General features: G+C 40.6%; 1 protein-coding gene across 1 annotated transcript; it reads left to right on the top strand.

Annotated features, from left to right (window-relative positions):
- The first annotated feature begins 397 nt into the window (after positions 1 to 397).
- pdzd7a (PDZ domain containing 7a) lies at positions 398 to 20,283 on the top strand. Its single transcript, XM_042502842.1, has 15 exons — positions 398 to 590; positions 1,939 to 2,076; positions 2,232 to 2,406; positions 2,908 to 3,084; positions 4,114 to 4,261; positions 5,979 to 6,039; positions 6,694 to 7,218; positions 10,766 to 10,921; positions 11,296 to 11,468; positions 12,581 to 12,672; positions 12,776 to 12,867; positions 13,053 to 13,121; positions 14,925 to 15,596; positions 16,560 to 16,660; positions 20,107 to 20,283. The coding sequence occupies exons 1-15, from the start codon at positions 398 to 400 to the stop codon at positions 20,281 to 20,283; spliced, it is 2,949 nt and encodes a 982-aa protein (XP_042358776.1).
- Positions 20,284 to 21,050: the final 767 nt, after the last annotated feature.

The raw sequence follows: 21,050 nt of genomic DNA, 5'->3' as shown, positions 1-21,050 counted from the left end.
TTTTTATATTATCATACCATGAACATTTATCTACAAAACTGAAAAAAAAAATGCACTTGGATAAAGAATCTCACCTTTATTTTGGTAATATTCAAAAGAGATTTTTTTTACTCATACTTTCATTAAAAATGATTTCAAGTCTTGTGATAATCAAATATTTGTTCAACCACAACTACGGACTGATATTAACAAAAAATCTGTCATACCGTGAAAACGTAAAACCGCAATATTTTCTGAGATGGTAATCGTGCCGTGAAAGTCTCATACCATTGCAACTCTCTAGTTTCCCAGCCTCCGCTTCGTAAATCCCAGGCTGCACCTCTTCCACCCTGACAGCACATATCCTCAGATATCCTCCTGTCTGGATGACTAAGAGAAGATTTTCCAGACACATAGCATGGCTCACTCCTCTCACTCCTCTGACTGGAGGGGGATGACAAATGGAGGGGGGCACCCCCACTTCAACCATGGAGGTCAAGCCGGGTGTTCCCAAAGCACCACGCGGTACATGCTGAAGAAGCAGCACCGCCACAGACGCAGGTCCTCCTCACCGATGGGCAGGGTCATCCTCATCAACGCACCTGTTGATGGTGAGTTTACTCCTCTGTCACCAGGTGAAAAAAACTCATGTCAATCTTCATTTTGATGAACAATAAAATGAACTTGATGGGTTCAGTCAGTCTTACATGGACATATAGGTTTAAATAAATCCAAACTGGACCTGAGACACTGTTGGTACATGTACATGGGCAAAGACATACCAAAAACTTGGGGTAACAGAAAAATAATTCACCATTATAAAGTGATATTCAAGTCATACAGCTGTGTCTAACATTGTCGTCTCAACATCTACGAGGTCTTGATCTTGTAGTATCTTAACCTTCAGATACCTGGAAGTCAGTGAAGACCTCTAAAGTGCAAGTACATGTGTGAATCATACATCTACACACAACTGTTCATTACATTTACATACTTTCATATGTACTAATTTAATATGACACCAGGCCAACACACATAGGGACACTGGCTGCAGAGGATCATTCAGAAGTGTCATTTAGTCACTCACAATGGTGTAGTTGGTGAGGTGGGTGTATTAATAGATGGGTAGATAACTGAGGGGGAAGTAGGTATACTTTCCTATATATCCCAGCTGTTTTTCTGCTGATAGGTGGGTGTGCTGTCAACAGCCAGAAAAAGAGGTGGGTATAACCTGCCTACCTGCATAGACCCTCTACTGTATCACCTATAAGTCCAAGTTTGGATTAATACTGGAAATTATGAAATGTATTATAATTTAAAATATTATTATTATTTATTATGAAATTATTAGTCGATAAGTTAACTGAAAGATAATTCATGGGCAACAATTTTGATTTTGTCAATTACTCGCCTAATTATTTAAAGCAAAAATACCCCCAAATGCAGACAATCTGCTTTCTATTTGGTGTTTTTTTTTCACTCTCCTATGATAAAAAACAGTTTTGTACAACAAACAATTCAAGAATGAACTTGTGATGAACACTTTTCACTATTAATTTCAAGATGAAATAATTAAAATCAACTTATTGTGAGAATAAGTGGCAGATTAATCGATGATGAAAATAATAGCTTGTTGCTGCCCTAGTAAATAGCATACATGTTCACATGAATGCAACTCATGATCCAAAACGTTTCAAAGCAAGAACATAACTACTTGAAGGAACCATGAATTCATACTTGTAGTTTGAGAACTGGCCTTAAGGTGAAATTTAAAGGTATTATATATTAGAGCAACATATTTGCAAACATATTGACTAAAGCTATTGGTGTTTTAGTAATCTTTGTACCATAGAAATTGAGAAAATTGATTTAAAATTTCTATTGTTTATCAATAATTTAGGCAAATTATTCATTTAGTTTTAAAATTTCAAACCTGACTCTCTCTGCTTTATTTTGCAGGTGGGGATGACAGTGAAGACATTCACACGGTGACAGTGGATAAAAGTCCAGATGGGCGTCTGGGCTTCAGTGTCCGCGGGGGCTCTGAACATGGACTTGGTATATTCGTCAGCAAGGTGGAGGACGACAGCTCTGCAGGTTAGGACAAAGTGTGTGTGTGTCTCTGTGAGTGTGTTAGTCAGGGTGACGCCAAGCTTATTTGTCAGTACATACTTACATCTGGGCATGTGGTCTTCAGTTTTCATGTGACATTTTCTCCCGTGTATCATGCTGGGTTCCACCTGTGCCTGCAGCGCAGGCTGGGCTGACTGTGGGCGATAAGCTGATGGAGGTGAACGGTGTCAGCCTGGAGAGCATCACCATGAGCAGCGCCGTGAAGGTCCTGACAGGAAACAACAGGCTACGGATGGTGGTGAGACGGGTGGGCAAGATCCCCGGCATCCGCTACTCTAAGGAGAAGACCACATGGTGAGAAAAAAGCTCAGAGGTGCTGCTCAGTACAGATGTGTCAGGTTGTGTCAATGTGAATAAGGCTACCAAAATGATTTTACATCTAATGTACAATAAAATATTTACACCTCATTTTTAATTTAACTACTTTGTCAAAGAGTAACTGAATATGATGACTGTATAAACTCTGCGTATGTTATGTACAGACTACAACCTTGTTGTTACCACCACTGACCTTTGCATGGCTCTTGTTTTGTGAAGTCTTGTCAGTTGACTGTAGCTCACACTGGTTATCTTTCTTTTGGGATATACTGTATCTTGGTTTCATGTGGCAGCAGTGGATGGATTACCGCTGTGACCTTTATGGCTATTTGATTAACCGATACTGACAGGCCTGAGTGCAGAAGAGAAGAAGAAAGCAGTGTATGTGAACGTTTTGATGTGTGCTTATGTCATCTTTTGTGTGTGTTTGTGTGTGTGTGTGTGTGTGTGTGTGTGTGTGTGTGTGTGTGTGTGTAGGGTGGATTTGATTCACCGGCGGATGGTGGTGGAGGAGAGCGGTCGTACACCATCAGAGGCCAGTTCAGACAGCGCTCTCCGCAGAATCGTACATCTCTTCACCACATCAGATGACTACTGTCTGGGCTTTAACATCAGAGGAGGCAAAGAGTTCGGACTGGGAATTTATGTTTCCAAGTATGAACCATGTGTGGCTTGAAAAGCGTTCAGCAGTTGAAACTTGTTTTACATCTGAAAAGGCATCAGACATCAGGGTGGTGCAGTGTGTGCAGGCCCAGCTCCAACCCGCCCTTGTTGAGTGTCCTTGAGCAAGAAAGAGGAAGAGGGGGAAAATGAGAACATAGTTTTCTCACAGGGATTAAATATTATATAGTCTCATTTGCAGTTATTGTTTATCCTGTTTTTGAAATGAGGCTTCAAATAGAAGGTTGCAGCTGCTGAATTGTGTTGACATCATTGCCATTACAACAGACATTAAAGAAATACTTCACTTAAAAAAAGAACCATTTGTAGACCAGTTAGTCATACCATGTTACCTTGAATTCGAGAAGAAAAATCAGTTTATCTTGCATGTCTCCACCGTAAATGGCAAACATAGTGATTTATTGATTGAACGGGGACAGCGTTTAAAAACAGCAAAACTGCATCGAAACTCTCACACAACTCGTGCAGGATAATTCAAGTCACATTTATCCAGTCTTTGACTTGGATTATCCTGCACGAGTTGTGTGAGAATTTATAAACAGATGCTTTGATATAGTTGTTGTGAAATGCAGACACCATTACTTAAATTGTATAGACTATTCATCTTTTTTTGGATTCTCCGTTCAACATGGAGGTGTGTGAAAAAAAAGTTTCTTTATGTATTCAATGTAACACAGGGTGAGTTATTGACTTACAAATGGTTATTTGGGGTTAATTTGTTTAATCTAGCCATTCAATCAGTAAATCAATATGTTTGCCATTTTTCCGTTAAAATTTTTATAAAAATGATCATTTTTTTGGTGAAGTATTCCTTTCAGCAACTGCTTTGATGTGATTGTAGTGTGAATAAGAAACATACATCTTTTATACGGTAAATAAAAGCTATTAAAAATACTCTAAATATAGGGTGAAGAATAAAATTGTTAATTAATATCAGAAGTTCTAATAACCTTATTTTTATGTGGCAGTGCCTGCAATTTACCCTTTGCCTTTTCTCTTCAGGTTGGACCCAGGTGGGCTTGCAGAACTACACGGCATAAAAATGGGCGACCAAATCCTGGCAGCCAACGGCGTCAGCTTTGATGACATCACCCATAGCAACGCAGTCGAGGTCCTGAAGAGCCACACACATGTCATGTTGACCATCAGGGTGAGAAACCATTTTAGAGATAAACGTTTAAAACCATTTATAGTTATTATATTAATAATGGATCAAATCTTTATGTGCAATGTGAAAAGGGTCGCATGTAATGATGAGCTGACTGAGAGTAATCACCTGACTTTGTAGTTCCTCTTTTGTTTTAGTAAACTCTCACTGCTGTCATCCCTTTTTTTTCAGTCAATAAGGTCTTTAGACACAATGTACACGACCTGTCTAAAACCAAACAGCAGACAGACACAGTCAGTGACTAGCTGGTAAAAAACCATTTAGCCATTTAGCAGCTAAAAAGCAAAATATTTCCCTAAAAAGTTGATGGGAAAGAAATCGGAGCTAAAAGGAGACGTAATATTGAATATATTTTCATCTGGTGGACAGAAACACAGCTCCTGGTGTTGCTCCATGTCAGCTGGATGTGTAAATAAGCAACAATCAACTTAATGAAGTGATAATAGTTTTTAAGTGTCCTGATTACAGCTTGTTCTCTTCAAGTGTCCAAAAGATCAGTTAATGCAGGTTAAATTAGAGAAAGATTAGAGAAATGTGTTCCCTTGGTCCTGAACACGTCCGGGATGCAGTGTTGAATGGCTGCTTTAATCATTTGCTCAGGTTTAAACATAACAATTGATTGGGCACTTCAAGTGCTGTGACACAATAAGTGTTACAGCGTGTTAAACAACACCAGCTTTCCTCAGGAGGGGACAGAACGAGCCTGCAGAGCTGAGCAGACAGCTGGCTTACAGCCCTTTAATTCCTTGTGTCTATGTGTGCATGCATGCGTGTGTCTGTGTGTGTGTTTTGTGTGTAAGGCCGCCCCACTTAACCCATGTCATTTTTAGATAAAGGAATTGTGTGTATGTTTGTGTGTATGAATGGGCACATGTGTGTTGTGCAGTGTGTTTTGAGCGCTCTCTTAGCTCGCTAACATTGCGGCATGCTCATTTTACTCCTCTGATCTCAGGTTCCACGTGTGAAAAACAGCCAGGGACAACGTTCATTATTCAAAGGCAGTCAGGGATCAGGTTATAATCAACAGAAAGCCCAAATTTATGTCTTCCTTGTGTCCTGTATTAGACTCATTAATGGGTCAGGGTCACGCATAGTGGAGCCAGGGTTAATTTACTAAACTCTGTCACACCTGAGCGTCCGAGGCTTTGTGGAAAATTGTAGACATAACCTCGCTACACCTGCATCTCTTCTTTTTGACCTTAAGATGTGCTGGTGAGACAATCACTTAAAATAGACTTGGGAGGTTATCAAATACTAATTTGTGATGCAAAATTGCTTCTTCTTTAAAAAAAAAAAAATCCTAGTTCAGTGGTTTCCAAACCTTAAATTCATGCTTCCAGCTTGAAACAGAAAGATTATTTTGCATCAGGTGTAGACACGCATGCAATCTGTAATTCTGTTGTATAATTATGTTGACTGTTTATTAGGGGCGGGAATCACCAGAGCCCCCCCAAAATATACTATCATATACTATCATGACATTTAAGTCAGGATACAATATAATTGTAATCTTAACTGTTATGCAATATGCTGAGTATTTCTGTAACATATATTATAATATACTGCGATGCAATCAATACTTGACATCTGTATATTGATGCTATGTTGGCCTGCAAATTGGTTTAGTGCTATACTGTTGTATAGTAATGTTTTTGTTGTCACTGAATATTAATATTATTATGTATTTGCTTTTGAACAGGAAGCTGGGAGATACCCTGCATACAAGGAGATGGTGGCAGAATATGGCTGGCTTGACAAATGTATGTTGACTATTTAAAAATGTGATTTTTCACGATATAGTGTTAAAGATGAGTTTTTGAAGGAGTTACCTTCATTATACTAAATATTACATAACAAAATAATGAAGATGTGACATGGTGATCTGAGTTTATGATTTTCATTTCCGTTTTTAAAGCCACATGTTTGATTCTGCTTTGAAATCTAATTTTTTTTAAAAGTGGAACAGACGCCACATGTAGCCTGCTTATACTAAAACCCTGTCATTCAATTTCTTCACAGGACTCCAATTCCTTGTTTTTCAGTTTGATACGAGTACTTCTGAACAGGGATTAATGCAGTGTACTCAAAGGCAGCTCAGTCGTCTGGAACAGACCACGACCTGACATCTGGGTCAAGATGCAGAGTCATTTTGGAGTTTCATTATAAAAAAAAGACAGAAACAGAATAACTGTGGGTTTATGTCCTGTCTCTCAAAGGTTCAGAGGATTATTTGGGCATGAGGGCAGGCAGACTTTGATCCAAACAAAGCAGACTGAGCAAAATAAGGAAGCTTCCTGTGCAAATTGTTTTCACCGTGTTTTTAGCAACAACTGGACAGTTTCATAGGGTACAACAATATTTTAAACACACACTTATCCCCATACTTCATTCTAATTATTGATTGTTTTCTACAGTGGCCAACGGAGGCCCTGTACCATCCTCCCAGGGTTCAGACTCCAACTCCTCTGCCTCCTCCCTGTCCTCCAGCACCCCTCTCAGCTCCCTCAGTGGTCTCTCCCAGGTCCTCTTCCCTCCTATCTTTGGCTCTGAGATGGTAGACGTCGCCATCTCCACAGAGGACCGCTCTCGACGTCCTAGCAGTGCAGAGCGAACTGCAGACACCGCCATACAGACAGACCCCCACCCACCAAACTTGTTGGACTACCACTTAACTAATGGGTCATACCCTAGGCTGGTCGCCACAGAAACCAGTCGGACTGTAGGTGCCACAGTGCTGCTGAAGGACACAGTCATACGTGGGAAAGGGGAAGGACCGAGGGAGATGGGAGGAGCTGGGGATGGAGGGAGAAGACATGCGAGGATGCCGTCATCTGGGGACCAGGAAATAGTGAAACACTCACCTAAGACAGCGGCACTGATGGCCCTGAGTAAACCTCGGAAGCCAATCAGACGTTCACAGAGCCACATCACTGAGTCAGGTGAGACTGCAGGTTCACTGGGACTGTAAGGAGAATGAAGCTGTGGATTTAATCTGGTTTTACTATAGAAGCCCATTTGAGAAACATTCTGAAATAACGAGTTACTATCTTAAAATAATGAGAAATTTTCTCATAAAAAGACTTTGTGTCTCAAAATAATAAATTAAAGAAGTATTTAACTGCTGGAAAGATGCTCTTATCATAATACTGAGCTGTCTGTGCAGTAGAAGGATGCATATACTTTGGTGCTACGTGATCAGAGAAAACAGAGAAAAAGGGCTGTAGCATCTGCAATTGCTCAAGAGGTAGACAACTTACAACTACCAGAATGCACTGTGCTGCAGTGGACCAATAAATTTTTCTGCTGGTGAGTAATGCGAGCTTGACCATTATGACACAGAAAACATTATATTGGCCGGCTGGTTGCAAATGATCACGAATTGCAATTAAAAAGTGAGCTTGAATATGTTTCTGATGACATTGGAGGTGAGAAATAAGCAACACAGTGACAGAATCTTGAAAAAAGGCAAATGCAACCCAAGTCATTTGGTAGTATTACTCTCTATACACTAGTCTAGGGCTCCCAGGGCTTCGCTGCCTGTTCATATATTACCCAAGACTGAGCATTCAGCTGCCTGGCTAAAGTTGAGGGATGTGGGCCTACCTGCTGTTCCAGCCCAGAGCCGCCGGCCATCATTCAGTCAGCTCGCTTTCTGTGAACATTCAGTTCATTTGTAGATATTAAAACACGCAGACAATAAAAGTAAAAAAAACTTAATGGGGAAAGGAGGAAACTGCTGTTAACCTTTCTTGCAGCACACAGAAACATCTCCTCTCCGACATGGTTCCACACCTGATCTGAATCATTTCTCTTAATTACTTTTGCCCGCCCCCTTTCAGACTCACACAGGCTCCACCCCGAGGCAAGCCCGACCCAGCCACACAGGACAGCCAAAAATGTGCCATTACAAAATCAAAATATTTTCAGGCTGTTTTTTACAGTACAGGAAACAGTATGGTGCCCTCTTCCTGTTTACAATTTCTCATATTACAACCAAAAAGTGCACTGAAAACTTTTCCTGAAGACAATTTAGGTGAGAAATAGGCAATGCAGGACCAGAATCATGGTTCATACTTCATCAGCACTGCCTAGTTTTACTGTTTTACTGTTTTTACTAGTCTGTTTACTGCCGGAGTTACACACACACACACACACACACACACACAGAGAGAGAGAGAGAGAGAGATGTTGGTCTTCACTTCAATACTCTTTGTGTCCGTGGTGGCAGGCATACAAAGAATGTAGAAATACAATCTGTGATTTGAGCAACAGTCCTTGCACCAGTGAAAAACTGGGAGATTAGCAGGGAGATCTGGGCACTGGTTAGACAGAGGGATGTTTACCACAGTTATATTATACATACTACACAATTGTTATGTCAGTGTCCTTAATATACTTTATAGTCTTAGGTATAATTTTGATTGAACAAACTCGTACTTTGGACTGATATATCAGCCGTTACAAGCTCATTACAGTTGTATCAGTATTGTTGTATTCATCAGCTGAAAAGGATTAAATTGTTGCATGAAACTGGCAAAATATGTTTTAGGTTGGCAGGTGCAGCATCAGGCTGTGCTCTGTATCATAGCTGTTGATTATAGCGGTAACATCTATCTCAGTTAAGAAACTAACCTTTCCATAATCACAGCACAGTGAGTTTTGCAGCCACAATCAGGTTCCCTTCAGCTGATTTTTGTGAAAGTACCCGCATTCACTGTGTAATGAGATCTGCTCTCAAATCCTCCTGAGATCTTTCTGCAGGCCATCAGTCAGTTTAATGACCCCTCATCTTTCCATCACTCCAGGAAGTCAACAAAAACATCCAGACTCCATACGGCTGATTTAAGCTCAAGACACAATTTGTCCAAGAGCACAAAGTTCAGTGCAGACTCATGATTAATCACTGCCCTTTACTCTCACTTGTTGTACCTCTGTGAGGTATGAATAAGAACAAGCATATGGAGAAATATCTCATCCAAGCCTTGGCGGGGCTGTTGAGTTATTAGCCTTTCCTTTTTAATTTATCCAGCTCATTCATACCTCCAGGACCTGGCAGAGGCTCAGGCCAGAGCTCAGGGCTGATTGGACATTTGTTATGTAAGCTGGAGCACTTCGCCGTAGTGCCTTCAGTAGATAGGGGTGTGTTCAGGTTGGTGTAGCTGCAATTCATCAGTATTACTGTGTAACTTTCCACGGTGGCAGATTTACTGCAGTGAACACAGGAGCTGACTGGAAGAGAAATGAACAGTCTGTACTCATAGCGGAGAGTGTGTATCACCCACTGTTATTGGCTAACAGTTAAGCATGCAGCAGTACACAGCCTAATGCATTATGTTTTCAACGCCATACACAGAGATGCAGAATGTCCTATCCTTGCTACGGTTCAATACCACTCATAGAAGATTTTTGTGTAATTTAGTCATTTAGTTAAAGAAACATTATGTAACATTTAGGGGGATTTTGTGGCATCTAGCAGTGAGAATTGCAGATTGCAACCAGCTAGTTATCTCTGATAATTTAATGTGTGCTAACCTATGTCCAGATGTTCAGGAGGTTTTTACCACTGGTCTATTCCTCTCTAAAACAAAGGGAACAGATGATTTACATCTGTAAAATCCCAGAAAAAAATCAGTTTCATGTTACAAATCAATGTTTGGCATGTGAGAGAGGGACTGTTATCCTGGCATCTGCTAATGTTTACTTACCTTTTTTTTATCTAATAATTTAAGATCCAGAAGTTCGAGAGGTTTTCACTGGGAGCTATAATATCCGCAAAGGTCTCTACCTCTCCAAAGTTGACTTAAACTGGTAAAAAATTACTGGATAGAGCAGTTTCACATTAAAAATGTCAGTTTCTTCTAAGTTGTTTGGTATGTTGCAGCGGGACTGCTCACCCAACGCCTGCAATGTGAGCTCAGCTATTTTTCCCTGATAACTGGTCTCTTCCTCTCCAAAACAAAAGGACCCAGTGATTTAAACTGCTAAAATTACAGAATGAAGCACTTTCATGTTTAAAAAAATGGGTGTTTGTTTTACGCTGTTTGTCACGGAGGGTCTGCCAATTAAGTGCGGCTGACTCAAAAATGTGAAAAAAACAAGTGGTGCTATCCAGAGCTAGTGTCTGGTTTGTCTATTCTGGGTTACTGAAACATGGCAGTGTAACATGACAATCTCTGTAGACAAGGACCTGCTCCCTATGTAGATATAAACGGCTCATTCAAAGGTAACAAAAACACAACAGGTCTTTTTTTTCCAGCAAATTATACACTAAAGAAAACAACTCATTGTTCTATATCTGTCAATATATTTCCCTAAATCCTACACATTGGACCTTTAAACTACTTGCAATCATTTGTCTAATATGCAGGTGTTAAAATAAAATAAGTCATGTTTCACAGTATTTGGTTGGGAAAGTGCATCTGTATATACGACATATCTTGGTTACAAGGGACTTGAGTTCTATTTTGGCTTTTTTATTACCTTTAGAAGACAGACAAAAGAAGAAGAGGCAACAGAAGGAGAGGAACTCTGGAGAGGGTAAAACCAGCCTGCAGCGATCCAAAACCTTTGTCAACCTGTTCTTTAAGAAAGATCGTAAAGAGAAGAGCCGCTCCAAGTCACCGTCTCACCATGCCGACAAAGGTGAGGGAACAGTCACAGGACATTTTTTTGTCTTTCAGGGACATATTCTGCATCCCACACAGCAAAATATAGCTCACGGTTACGACTGATTTGCCATTTTGTTTCACTTCAGTTATTATTTTTGAATCACTGAACAAATCGGAGATATGGGCAGCAATTCAAAACAAGAAAAAAATACTGTTTCCGATTATATTTCTGGCATTTTGGAGGTTTCAGTCTATCCCATTAGCTATTTGCTCATTTTTGGGAGTTCATAAGTTTATATCAATTTTGGCCATCAGTGGTGAGTTAAAACCGAGAGACATAAATGTGAGATGATTGAGCTTTGCAACAGCATGCCAGTTTGCATCTTTATTGTCACTTTAATCCCTTAGATAAGGAGCGGGGCCGTCCCTTTCAGCTCTTGACCTCCCCGAGGGAAACCTGTGCTGGGGTTAAAGACAGCAGCCTGCAGCCCCGACCAGAGACGCTGCAGCACGTGGAGGACATGGCAAAGAAACTGCTCAGCCAGGATGAGGTGGCTGCTGTGATGAGACACTGTCGGCGGGTGAGTCTCTGATCTGAAATTACCATCTCTAACACCTCAACCTCCTGGTTGTGTATTTTCCCTCCCACCAAATGAAAACCAGCTGGACTACTTGCAGGCTTAAGTGTGCAGTATTGTTCCCTGCGTGGCTGAGTGTCCTTTGGTGATAGACGTGTCTGGCAGCGGCTGTGACAAAAGACGGATTTGGCCTGCCATTTATGATTAGGATCAAATATCAGCCATCATCTGATCCTCTTGTCTCACTCAGCCCATCTCACACTCATCGGCCAATTTCAGGGGATCAGCTCTTTCGACACCGCTCCAGAAGATATCGAGTCGTTAATACAGTAATTAAACACCAAATGCTGGAAAAAGCAGAGTGCCAGGGTGTTCTTGGAAAAGTGAATACTTCATGTAAATGAGCATCAGAACTCCAAATCATTACATTTTCAGTTATGATTTTAACACCTTTAGTTAAAGGGCCATTCCAGCAATTTAGTATTGCATATCCACAAAGTTAGGGGACTCACAAGACACAGATTTTTTAAAGAATGGTAAAAACTAGGTATGTAATGATACTGTGACCTTGACTGGTCAGATCATACTGTGGCAGATTTTCTGATCAGCAAATATTGTATCATTGTCCAAAAACACAATATTATATTGTTATCAAACTTGAAATTTATACCCCAGAGGCAGAGATATCCTGACTTTGAGTCTCAAGTACAGTTAATCCTACATTTCCCATAATGCACCTGGATAGTGTCTCTCATTACACACTCCCGTCCTCCTTAGTACTCTCTTCTTTCAAACCTCACACCCTTGGTTTGAAATGCAGACTTTCTATAAACTAGAAAGTCTACACTAACTACATCACTATGACATCATCAGGGTGATTTTTTTTTTCAAAGTTTTTAAATCTCCCTCCAGAGCCAAAAAGGACTTTATAAACAACTGTTGTCACAACCTTAGTAGTACTTTGTGAGCAAACTGAACCTAATTTGTAAACTTGATGGTGGACTTTAAAAGTCAGAAAACTACCTGATGGAAATCTGTCTATATATGGGACACAATGATACTAATTGGTTGTTTTTATTCTTTCTCCTCTAATTTGTATCAAATCTTTCCCTCAGTTTTTGATTGACAAAGTTATTGAGGATTTAGTTCGTCCCCTTTTGGCAATCTTGGACCGGCCAGAGAAACTGCTACTTCTCAGAGAAATCAGGTGAGATACACAGAGTACATGTACACTTTAATACCGTTTTTATTTGCATACTTTGTAAGTATGTCTTAATATATATGACTAACTGGGAACATATGGTCTGCAGGATGCTGATACCTACCACTGAGCTCAGCCAGTTTGACAGCATGGTCATGCCCTTTGAGCTGGAGGCATATGATATTCTCAAAAATCGCTCCAGTAAGCAGACAAATGCACTTAACATCACTTTTCAGATTTTTTAAAAAAAAATCATACTGCTTAACATAAGCAAACAATTTACTGTTTGCATGAAAGAAAAGAAAAGGGTAAAAAATATAGAAGATCACACAAAGCAAAGAATCTGATGGGAAATCGGTGATATTGAGTTGTTTCTTTCTTCTTAGTTCGTTCTCCAGCTCTGCGCTCTCCTCGCAGAGGAACCCCTCGACGTCACCTCATCACCCCAATTCCAGGTACAATTTCTTCCTCTCACCCTTTCTCTTTCTAGGCCTCTTTTCTTTTCTCTGTCTCCCTCTCTGTCCAACCAACGTCCTTTCACTAATCCCAGAGCAACATGAGATACACAAGGGGCTTAAACCTCTCACCTTTTGTCTCCTTCCCCTCCGGCTCTAACTTTTACTCCCTCGTCTCACTAGTGTCAAACTGAAACACCTGCAGGCACGGGCTCTCTCCCGTCCCTGGGAATACACACACACACACACACACACACACACGTAGCCACCTCTTGACCTCATATAAAACACACTTACACACACACATTGCCATGCACAAAATATCTCAGGTTTCCTGTGCCTGCGCTGAAGCAAAGGCTTGTGTTACATCTCTGTGGCCAACAGAAAGGACTGAGACGAGCCCGGTCGGCCGCTGTGACACTTCAACAATACAAAGATGCTTTTATCCTCTTCCTCATTCAAGAGTCATTGAGACACAATCAATACAGTCTTATATTAGATTAGTCATCTCACTTTCTAAAATCACAGGTAAAGATTCACAAGGTCAAAATTATCATTGTCATTTTAGTTGGTACTCTGCCTCACAAAAAGAAGTCATTTATTTTTATTCTTTATAAATTTTAAATGTAAAATGACAGTGCCATTTCAAGAAAGCTTTTAAGGAGTTTTTTGATGGTTTACAGCATCGTTGTTCTTTTATGCTACAATTCTATGTGCAAACACTGAAATAAAATTCAATCTGTATTTGTACATTCAGGCAGTGTAGTGCAAAGTCGTCCCCCACTATTAGCTGTTCGAAGGGCACATTTGAAATCACTGCATGAACAAGCTCAGCCTGATGTTTTAGTGTTATTATTCGAAATTTGTAGTTCTTATAGGTTACAATGATATTAACTTGGTACCGTGGTAGTTCAGTACAGTTTGAGTTTGTTTTATCCTAAATACCTCATGATTTAAAGGGGACTCCACCAATTCTGAACATCTGTTAACAGGTCCTGGGAAGTATTACTGCAGTTGAATTAGCCTTTTGTGGCTCCAGAGGAAGCTTCTCGAAATCTGATAAATGTCCTCAATTGATGTCATGGGAGACGGTTGGAGCTGAAGTCTACACATTTGAAAAAGAAAAAATCTGATGGCATTGAGTCAGAAAGACATGAGCTTACCTCTTTAGTCCACTCCTCATCTGTGCTTGAAGCTAGCAGTTTGAAGCCAAACTGTTGCATTGTGGATCATGCAGGCATCAGAATCTAAAAAGGAAGTAGAATGTGTGAAATAAAAAAGGCAATATGTCTGCTTCTGCTGCATCAATTTTGATCAGTTTTTAAACTGTCCGTCATGAGTGTAATACTAATCATTGGAGTAATTTTAAATCAGTGGTTCTCAATGCATTTCTTGCCATTTCTTACCAAAATCTTGTGAAATCTTGTCAAAATTGACAAGATTTCACAAGATTTTGGTTGTTCGGATGATAATGGTGAGAATCCTATGGCTGTCAACTGCAGTTGAGACAATAAATGGGGAGGAAGTGAAATCTATAAACAGACTAGTCATTCCTTTATTTCTTTCTCATATTGGGCTCACTTCAGTTTTTCTGCCCCTGGAAGTCCCTTAGGACTGTGGTTGAGAGACAGTAGCTGAGAACCACTATCTTAATTCCTACTGACTGTCTGGTTTGACTTTGAATAATCTTCACATCACTGTCTTTATATGCAGACGTTCTACAGAAATTCCACATTTTAAAGAAACTTCTTTTGCTTAAGATGTTGTTTTAAAGCTGAACTTGCTGTTTTTATGTTTGTCCAGACTACAGGGGTGGGTTCCACCTCCAGCCAGTCCAGGACACGCTGCGGGAGCGTCAACTGATTGAGGAGTTGGACAGATTGCGTTTGTCCAGCCAACAGTCAGGCCATCTGCCTCCGTCCCGTGCCTTCACCCCTCTGCTGGATGTACCTGTGGACAGCTACATGTCATCCACTGTGCGCTCCCGCTCCCTGAGCCCCTCACCCACCAACAGCTTCCTCCTTACAGAATCACTACACAGCACCCAACGTGGGCGCCAACCCCATCGCTCCCCAAATAGAAGAGAGAACGGGGTATCTCGGTATGATGAGGTCTCCTTGTTGTCAGTGTCTGACCGAGGAGATGTGGCTCCTGAACGAGGGAGGTCGCCTGTGAGGAATGGCCATGGGAGAGTGAAGAGGGATGCAAGTCCTGACAGTATAGATGGCAGACGGATAAGGCAGGAGGGCTACACAGAGGTCAGTGTACGTGTTCCCTCACAGCGGCGAGGGAGAACCCCTTTGGCTGATGTGTTTGAGCCCCAGAGAGACAAGAGTCCGTCCAGAGGCAGAGAGAGCAGCCAGCAGATAAATGGACTTTCACAAAATGGTCACGGTGTGAGAAGAAGAGCAACACTGCCACCTGAGGAGTATGAAATCAATACTTTGACTATCTCTAAGGCCAAGCAGTCACTGGGTGAGTTCGGTACATAAATGTATGTATTTTGCACTTTGATATAAGTTTAATTGATTGATTTAAGTGTTATTAATCTTAATCTATAAACAGGTTTGTTCAGTATGTTTGCAAGGAGAATTAAAACTGCTAAATGTCTGTAGAACAGCTGAGAGGTCAGGGTACAGGGCTCCAGACTGAATTTTAACATTGGCTGAACATAATTTAGAGGCCCCCAAAATTAATGCTTTTTTTAATGTTTCAGTTTGGAACATCGATGCTCTGTCAGCAAAAGCACTGTTCCCAGTGCCGGAGCAAATTACAAGAAACACCTCAATAAAATAGAACCACTTTAGTCACAATACAATATTACTGGAATTTTAAATGTTTAGTGATATGCTGAGTATTGCAATACATTTTTGATTTATTACTTTTTTCAAGTTTAGATTATATCCACTTATATATCCACAAGAAAACTTTTTCTTCATCATTTACTCCTCAACAGAGCAGTTTTTTCTTACTGAGTCTTCTCTGAACTGGTTGTAGGTGAGTGCAGACATGAGGAGTTGAGCTGGCAAAATATGAACACATGGAATAAGTCACCCTAGAAAATCTAACTAATAACACAATAAAAACACTCAAAGTATAAACGGTTTAGAGCAGCCAACAATAACTACCACTGGGGTATTCAGAATAATCAGGAGGGGGAGGTCAGGTTTGGGTTCTTATACTGAGGCTGATGAGGAGGAGATGAGTTGCAGGTGTGAAGTTCTGCCAGGTGCGTGATTGCGGTGCCCCCTCCACTGGGAAAAGGAGAAAACATTAAGTCCACAGCCTGAGCTATAACAGTTAAATGCTTTAATGATAACTAAACAAAAAAGACCAAAAAATAGTATCAGCACTAATAGACTACTTAGAGTACAAGAATGTGGCAATGTTAGGCAATCCCTTACTTCATTAATTTATGATTTTCTTGTGTGTTTACAGGTATTAGCATCTCTGGAGGTATGGAGTCTAGAGTCCAGCCCATGATAAAGATTGAGAAAATCTTCCCAGGTGGAGCTGCATCTACAAATGAGGCTCTCAAGGTTAGCAGTTACAGCAGAGACATAAATAAACAACTCAATATATCATACGAATAGGCATCAAGTGAATGACAAAAGGCTAAAAAGAAAAAAAAAAGATTATGGTTCTTAGCCTTGAGAAAAGGTGGTAAACATTCAACATAATGACTTCTTTTCACTATAAATGTTGAAAATGTGCTTTGTTCATAACACCCTGATTCTAAAGCTCATTAGATGTGTGTATTGTAAGTACCTGTCAGTCAGATGTCTGCTCTGTGGTTATGAGTTGTTGCTATAAGCAAGCGTGTCTATGACGGAGGGGTTGAAGGTGCGCAATGAGGAGTGGAGAAGAGAAGAGTGGAGAGCCATCTCAAGTAGCCTATCGCCTCCATTATTGATTAAGTACACAGGTGCCTTTCTGCTAATGTATTGGTAATATATTGCCTGCACAGTAACTTAACAGTCATCCGTAATCTTGGCCGGGTTCACTTAAACACATATGATACACACTCATTCATTACAGTTAACCACAGGCTAATTCCTGCCTAGAGTCAAAGATACAGCTTGCATTAAGGTACGTAAAAGAACTGTGTTCCCTAACAGCTAGATATCTATACCAAGGTGTAAAGCCTGATTAGAGTACAATATAGGGGGGGATCCAGTATCTGCTCAGCCTTTCAACCTCAAAGTACTTCCTTCTTAGTCTTTGTAGTCACACACTTGACTGCACTCATAGTCAGTCACACAATACACAGACACATGCACACAATCTGGGAATAAGAAAGAACATGAAGAAAGAGAAGATAAAAAATATAAAAAGGGCAAAAAAAAGTGGCAAGAATGGCAATGATAAGGAAAAGATAAAGAAAAGCAGGATATTGGAGTGTAAAAACAAGGACCTGGGACAGAGAGACAGATTGGTACAAGACTAAGAGTCTACAGCCATGCTAGCAGGTTTGTGATGATATGTTATAGGGGAGTTTTTTGATGCAAGGGGGGGTGCCTCTGGTGTCACGGCTGACAGGTGCTTTCCTTCCCTGAAACAGGAAACCAGTACACAATGCAAAACAGAGGATTGGATATCCTTACACAGCAGTTATTAATATTCTTTCAGGACTATAGACCAACAAAGAAAATATTCAGGCCTCCTCCTCCCATAACTGTGAAAACACTTAGTGTCTGCGCCTGATTGGACAAACACTTTCACTCACTCTGATTTAAAAATCAGTCAACATGGTGGCTCATTTGTAACTTTCTCTTATATTATAAAAATAGTTCACTGACATGTGTTTCTGAAATCACCTGAGGTGAGAAATAAGCCATAATCATTTTAGATCAACCACGGCTATTTTAAAGTTTTTCAAGAGCTTCTATAAGCAGTGAGTTCGTTTTGCAGAAAGCGGTCTGGACCTGAATATAATGCAAATGACGTGCGGCCAGCATGACACCCTGTCTCTCATAAACGCAATGTAGTGCTACCAGAATGCATTGCATGGCTGTGACAGTGACACCTCCAGCTGAATCCTAACATCAGTATCATCTCCAAAGTTAGCAAAATCTTTCTTTAGAGTGTGAGTGCCTTTATAAAAATTCATGGCAATCCATCTAACAGCTGCTGGGACCTTTTACTAAAAATCACAAATATCAACGTCATGGTAACGCTAGAGAAAGAGTGGCTAAAGTCAGTATGAATTATCCTCAGTGACTGAACCCTATTTCATGGATATACATCCACAGTTGTAATAGAATTTCAGTCTGGACCAAAAAGGTGACAGACCAAACATGGCACCAGCATGCCTAAAAACAGAGAAGTTGTTGCTCAGCAGCCTCACACACAGATATAGTATATGGCTACTTGCCAGCACCCTACTACTATCTGTTGTCTCCAACTTACACCTCCCAACGAGGCATGTCAGCTCAGCCATATCAGCTCCCTGGCTCAGTGCTATCTACCCCTACTCTGCAGAGGGAAGTGGGGCCAGGGTGGCTCAGTGTAAACATGCATCCTGTCTCCTTTGAGCCGAGATAACAAACAATTAGTGGAGAATGTGTGTGTGTATGTGCGGTCATGTGCACACACACTTTCCTGTTCATTAGATTGTGACACCTGCTTTTATTAGCGGAAACCTAGACACAAGTGTGTCATGTGCCTGTGTTTTAACTGGCTGTTTAAGAGGAGGTAGTCAAAAGAGACATATGACAGCTGATTGGACCGGCCTCTTTAATGTGTAGGTAAACTTGTGTGTTTACCTGTATTATATTTAAAAAAAAAAAAAAAAACAGATTTGCTTTTGCAACGAACAATTTTCTTGGGAACTTGCATAATGTTTTAGGGACAAACATCTCAAAACCTGAGCTAAGGTTTGGCTAGATACCATAAGTGATGATTTATTAATAATTTTAGCATCTATAATGAGATGCACCAGTATTATTTGTGTGTATGTTTATGTAAAGCCAGAACTTTGCTTCTCCTTTGCCAAATAACATAGTTGAATTTATTTGTAACAGCCCAGTAAACCACATTATCAACAACTCACTGATCCTTCCCTGCAAGCTGTAGTAGTTTTTACAGGCTGATGTTATTTTTGGATTGTGACGTCCATTGGCTAGAAACCTCATAAATGCGCTGTATAAATGGCTGTAAAGAGGATGGGGCAGATTAGGTTGCGATCTATTTAATTCAAATAAATTACTTTTCAAAAATGAAAAAAAACAACTTTTAATCTCCTTTTTGGTTAAATGGATCTAAATCTTTTGATAATGTTCTCACGGACGGCTGTGAGGTGAATGGTGAACGGCAGACTGACTGATGAGCTGCAAGAAAAGCTTCTCTTACACTGTCCATATATATTGACCCATAATAGATCAAAACCACAGAATGAAGGGAAAACAAATCTCTTTGTGTCTAATCACTGGAAAGGAAAAGGGAAAGGGAAAAAGACATAATTGGTGCAGAAACAACAATGGCCACCGGCCTTGCGTGTTTGTGTTGCTAACCTTCACTGAGGTTGAGCTCATGAGGCAGGTGCATCCTAATGACATCAGAGGAAGTTCCCCTCTTCAGGCCTGCAGAGTTTTGCCACTTTCTGCTCGCATCCTGCAGGAAACTGTGAAAAAACAGGCCCAGCTGTGCGTGTGTGGTTGTCTCAGTGTATGTCCTCTTTTCAGCAACCTTGTGCTGAAGGGTAAACTTTATATGTGCACTAGTGACGGCCTTCAGTGTGAATATATTAAACTAACGGGAGAGCCCCAATTCTCCCTGGCATAAATCAGGTTCCTGCTACGGGACACAATCACTGCAGATTTATGGAAACTGTCCATAAGAGACAGATTGCTACAGAAAACAGATAAAGAGGGGGAGGAAAACATACAGAGATATGTGTTGTCAAGAAATGTGAGTAATAATAAATATACTGTGTTTACATTGAGTTGAACATGTGAAACCTTTTACCCTGTGTTTGTATTCACAGGCAGGGTATGAGCTGTTGTCTGTGGATGGCGAGAGTCTGCAGGGAGTGACTCATCAGCACGCAGTGGACATTATTCGCAGAGTGTTCAGCAACAAGGCCAAAGACCCCATGATTTTTGTGGTCAAGGTCCCAAAGGTCCTTACCACCTCCACAAGCCCCAAGAGACCTGCAGACTAACCTTAGTGTGCCTCAGTCGGACGGCAGTTCGGGTACAAAGGACACCAAAACCTGCAGCTCCTGAGGGAGCGAATAAACTACAGGATTCACTCCGGCGGAGGAGAGATGGGACCAGTAGATCTCTGGATATATTGGAGAGGAATGGATGCACTAAAGCATTTGTCTTTTAAGAGGCCGAGTTATGACAGTAAATATGTCAGAGAGGAAGTGAGCAAGATGAAACAGTTTTTTAAGAGTGATGCAGTAGCATATTTATCAGGATAAAGATTGTCATAGATCACTTTTGCTACAATGAAAAGAAGTTGTGACTTTTATAACATTCCTAGTGTTTTTAGCAAACATTTAACTATATGCATACACTCCACATTAACTTGACAAAGTGTTTTTTTTTAATGATAAGATCATGTGGTTCCTGAAGTCCTCCTTGGTTGAAATTGTGCCACTGTTTGACATGTGGCATACTTGCCGTGACCTCTAAGCACAGACTGATGTGGAGCTAGTGGTCTGCACTTTTCAGTTGGAGCACATCTCAGTCCTGCAGGCCTGCCAGAGGGAGATTACCCCATCCTGTGTTATGAGATTTATAGATTTATACCCAGATTAAACCTCTGTATTATGTCAAAACTGATAGTTTGGGTTTAGTGGATGTCTGGGGGGATTATTACAAATTGCTGCTCAGTATTTTTGTGCTGTATTTTTCTGGCAGGAGTGCTTGTGCTCTGGAGCAATCCGCCACTTTAGGGGCTTAATTACACCACGCTATGGAC

The sequence above is a fragment of the Plectropomus leopardus genome, chromosome 15 (assembly GCF_008729295.1).
Source record: "Plectropomus leopardus isolate mb chromosome 15, YSFRI_Pleo_2.0, whole genome shotgun sequence".
NCBI lineage: Eukaryota > Metazoa > Chordata > Actinopteri > Perciformes > Serranidae > Plectropomus > Plectropomus leopardus.
The sequence above is the reverse complement of the archived record's forward strand: the minus strand, read 5'-3'. Positions and strand labels throughout refer to the sequence as shown.

What these genes read in the sequence shown, in the direction of transcription:
- pdzd7a (XM_042502842.1), top strand. Translation starts at nt 398, where the DNA reads ATGGCTCACTCCTCTCACTCCTCTGACTGGAGGGGGATGACAAATGGA. An exon ending in TGATGAGACACTGTCGGCGG is followed by an intron (nt 11,469 to 12,580) that starts GTGAGTCTCTGA and finishes TCTTTCCCTCAG; the next exon opens with TTTTTGATTGACAAAGTTAT. An exon ending in TATTCTCAAAAATCGCTCCA is followed by an intron (nt 12,868 to 13,052) that starts GTAAGCAGACAA and finishes CTTTCTTCTTAG; the next exon opens with TTCGTTCTCCAGCTCTGCGC.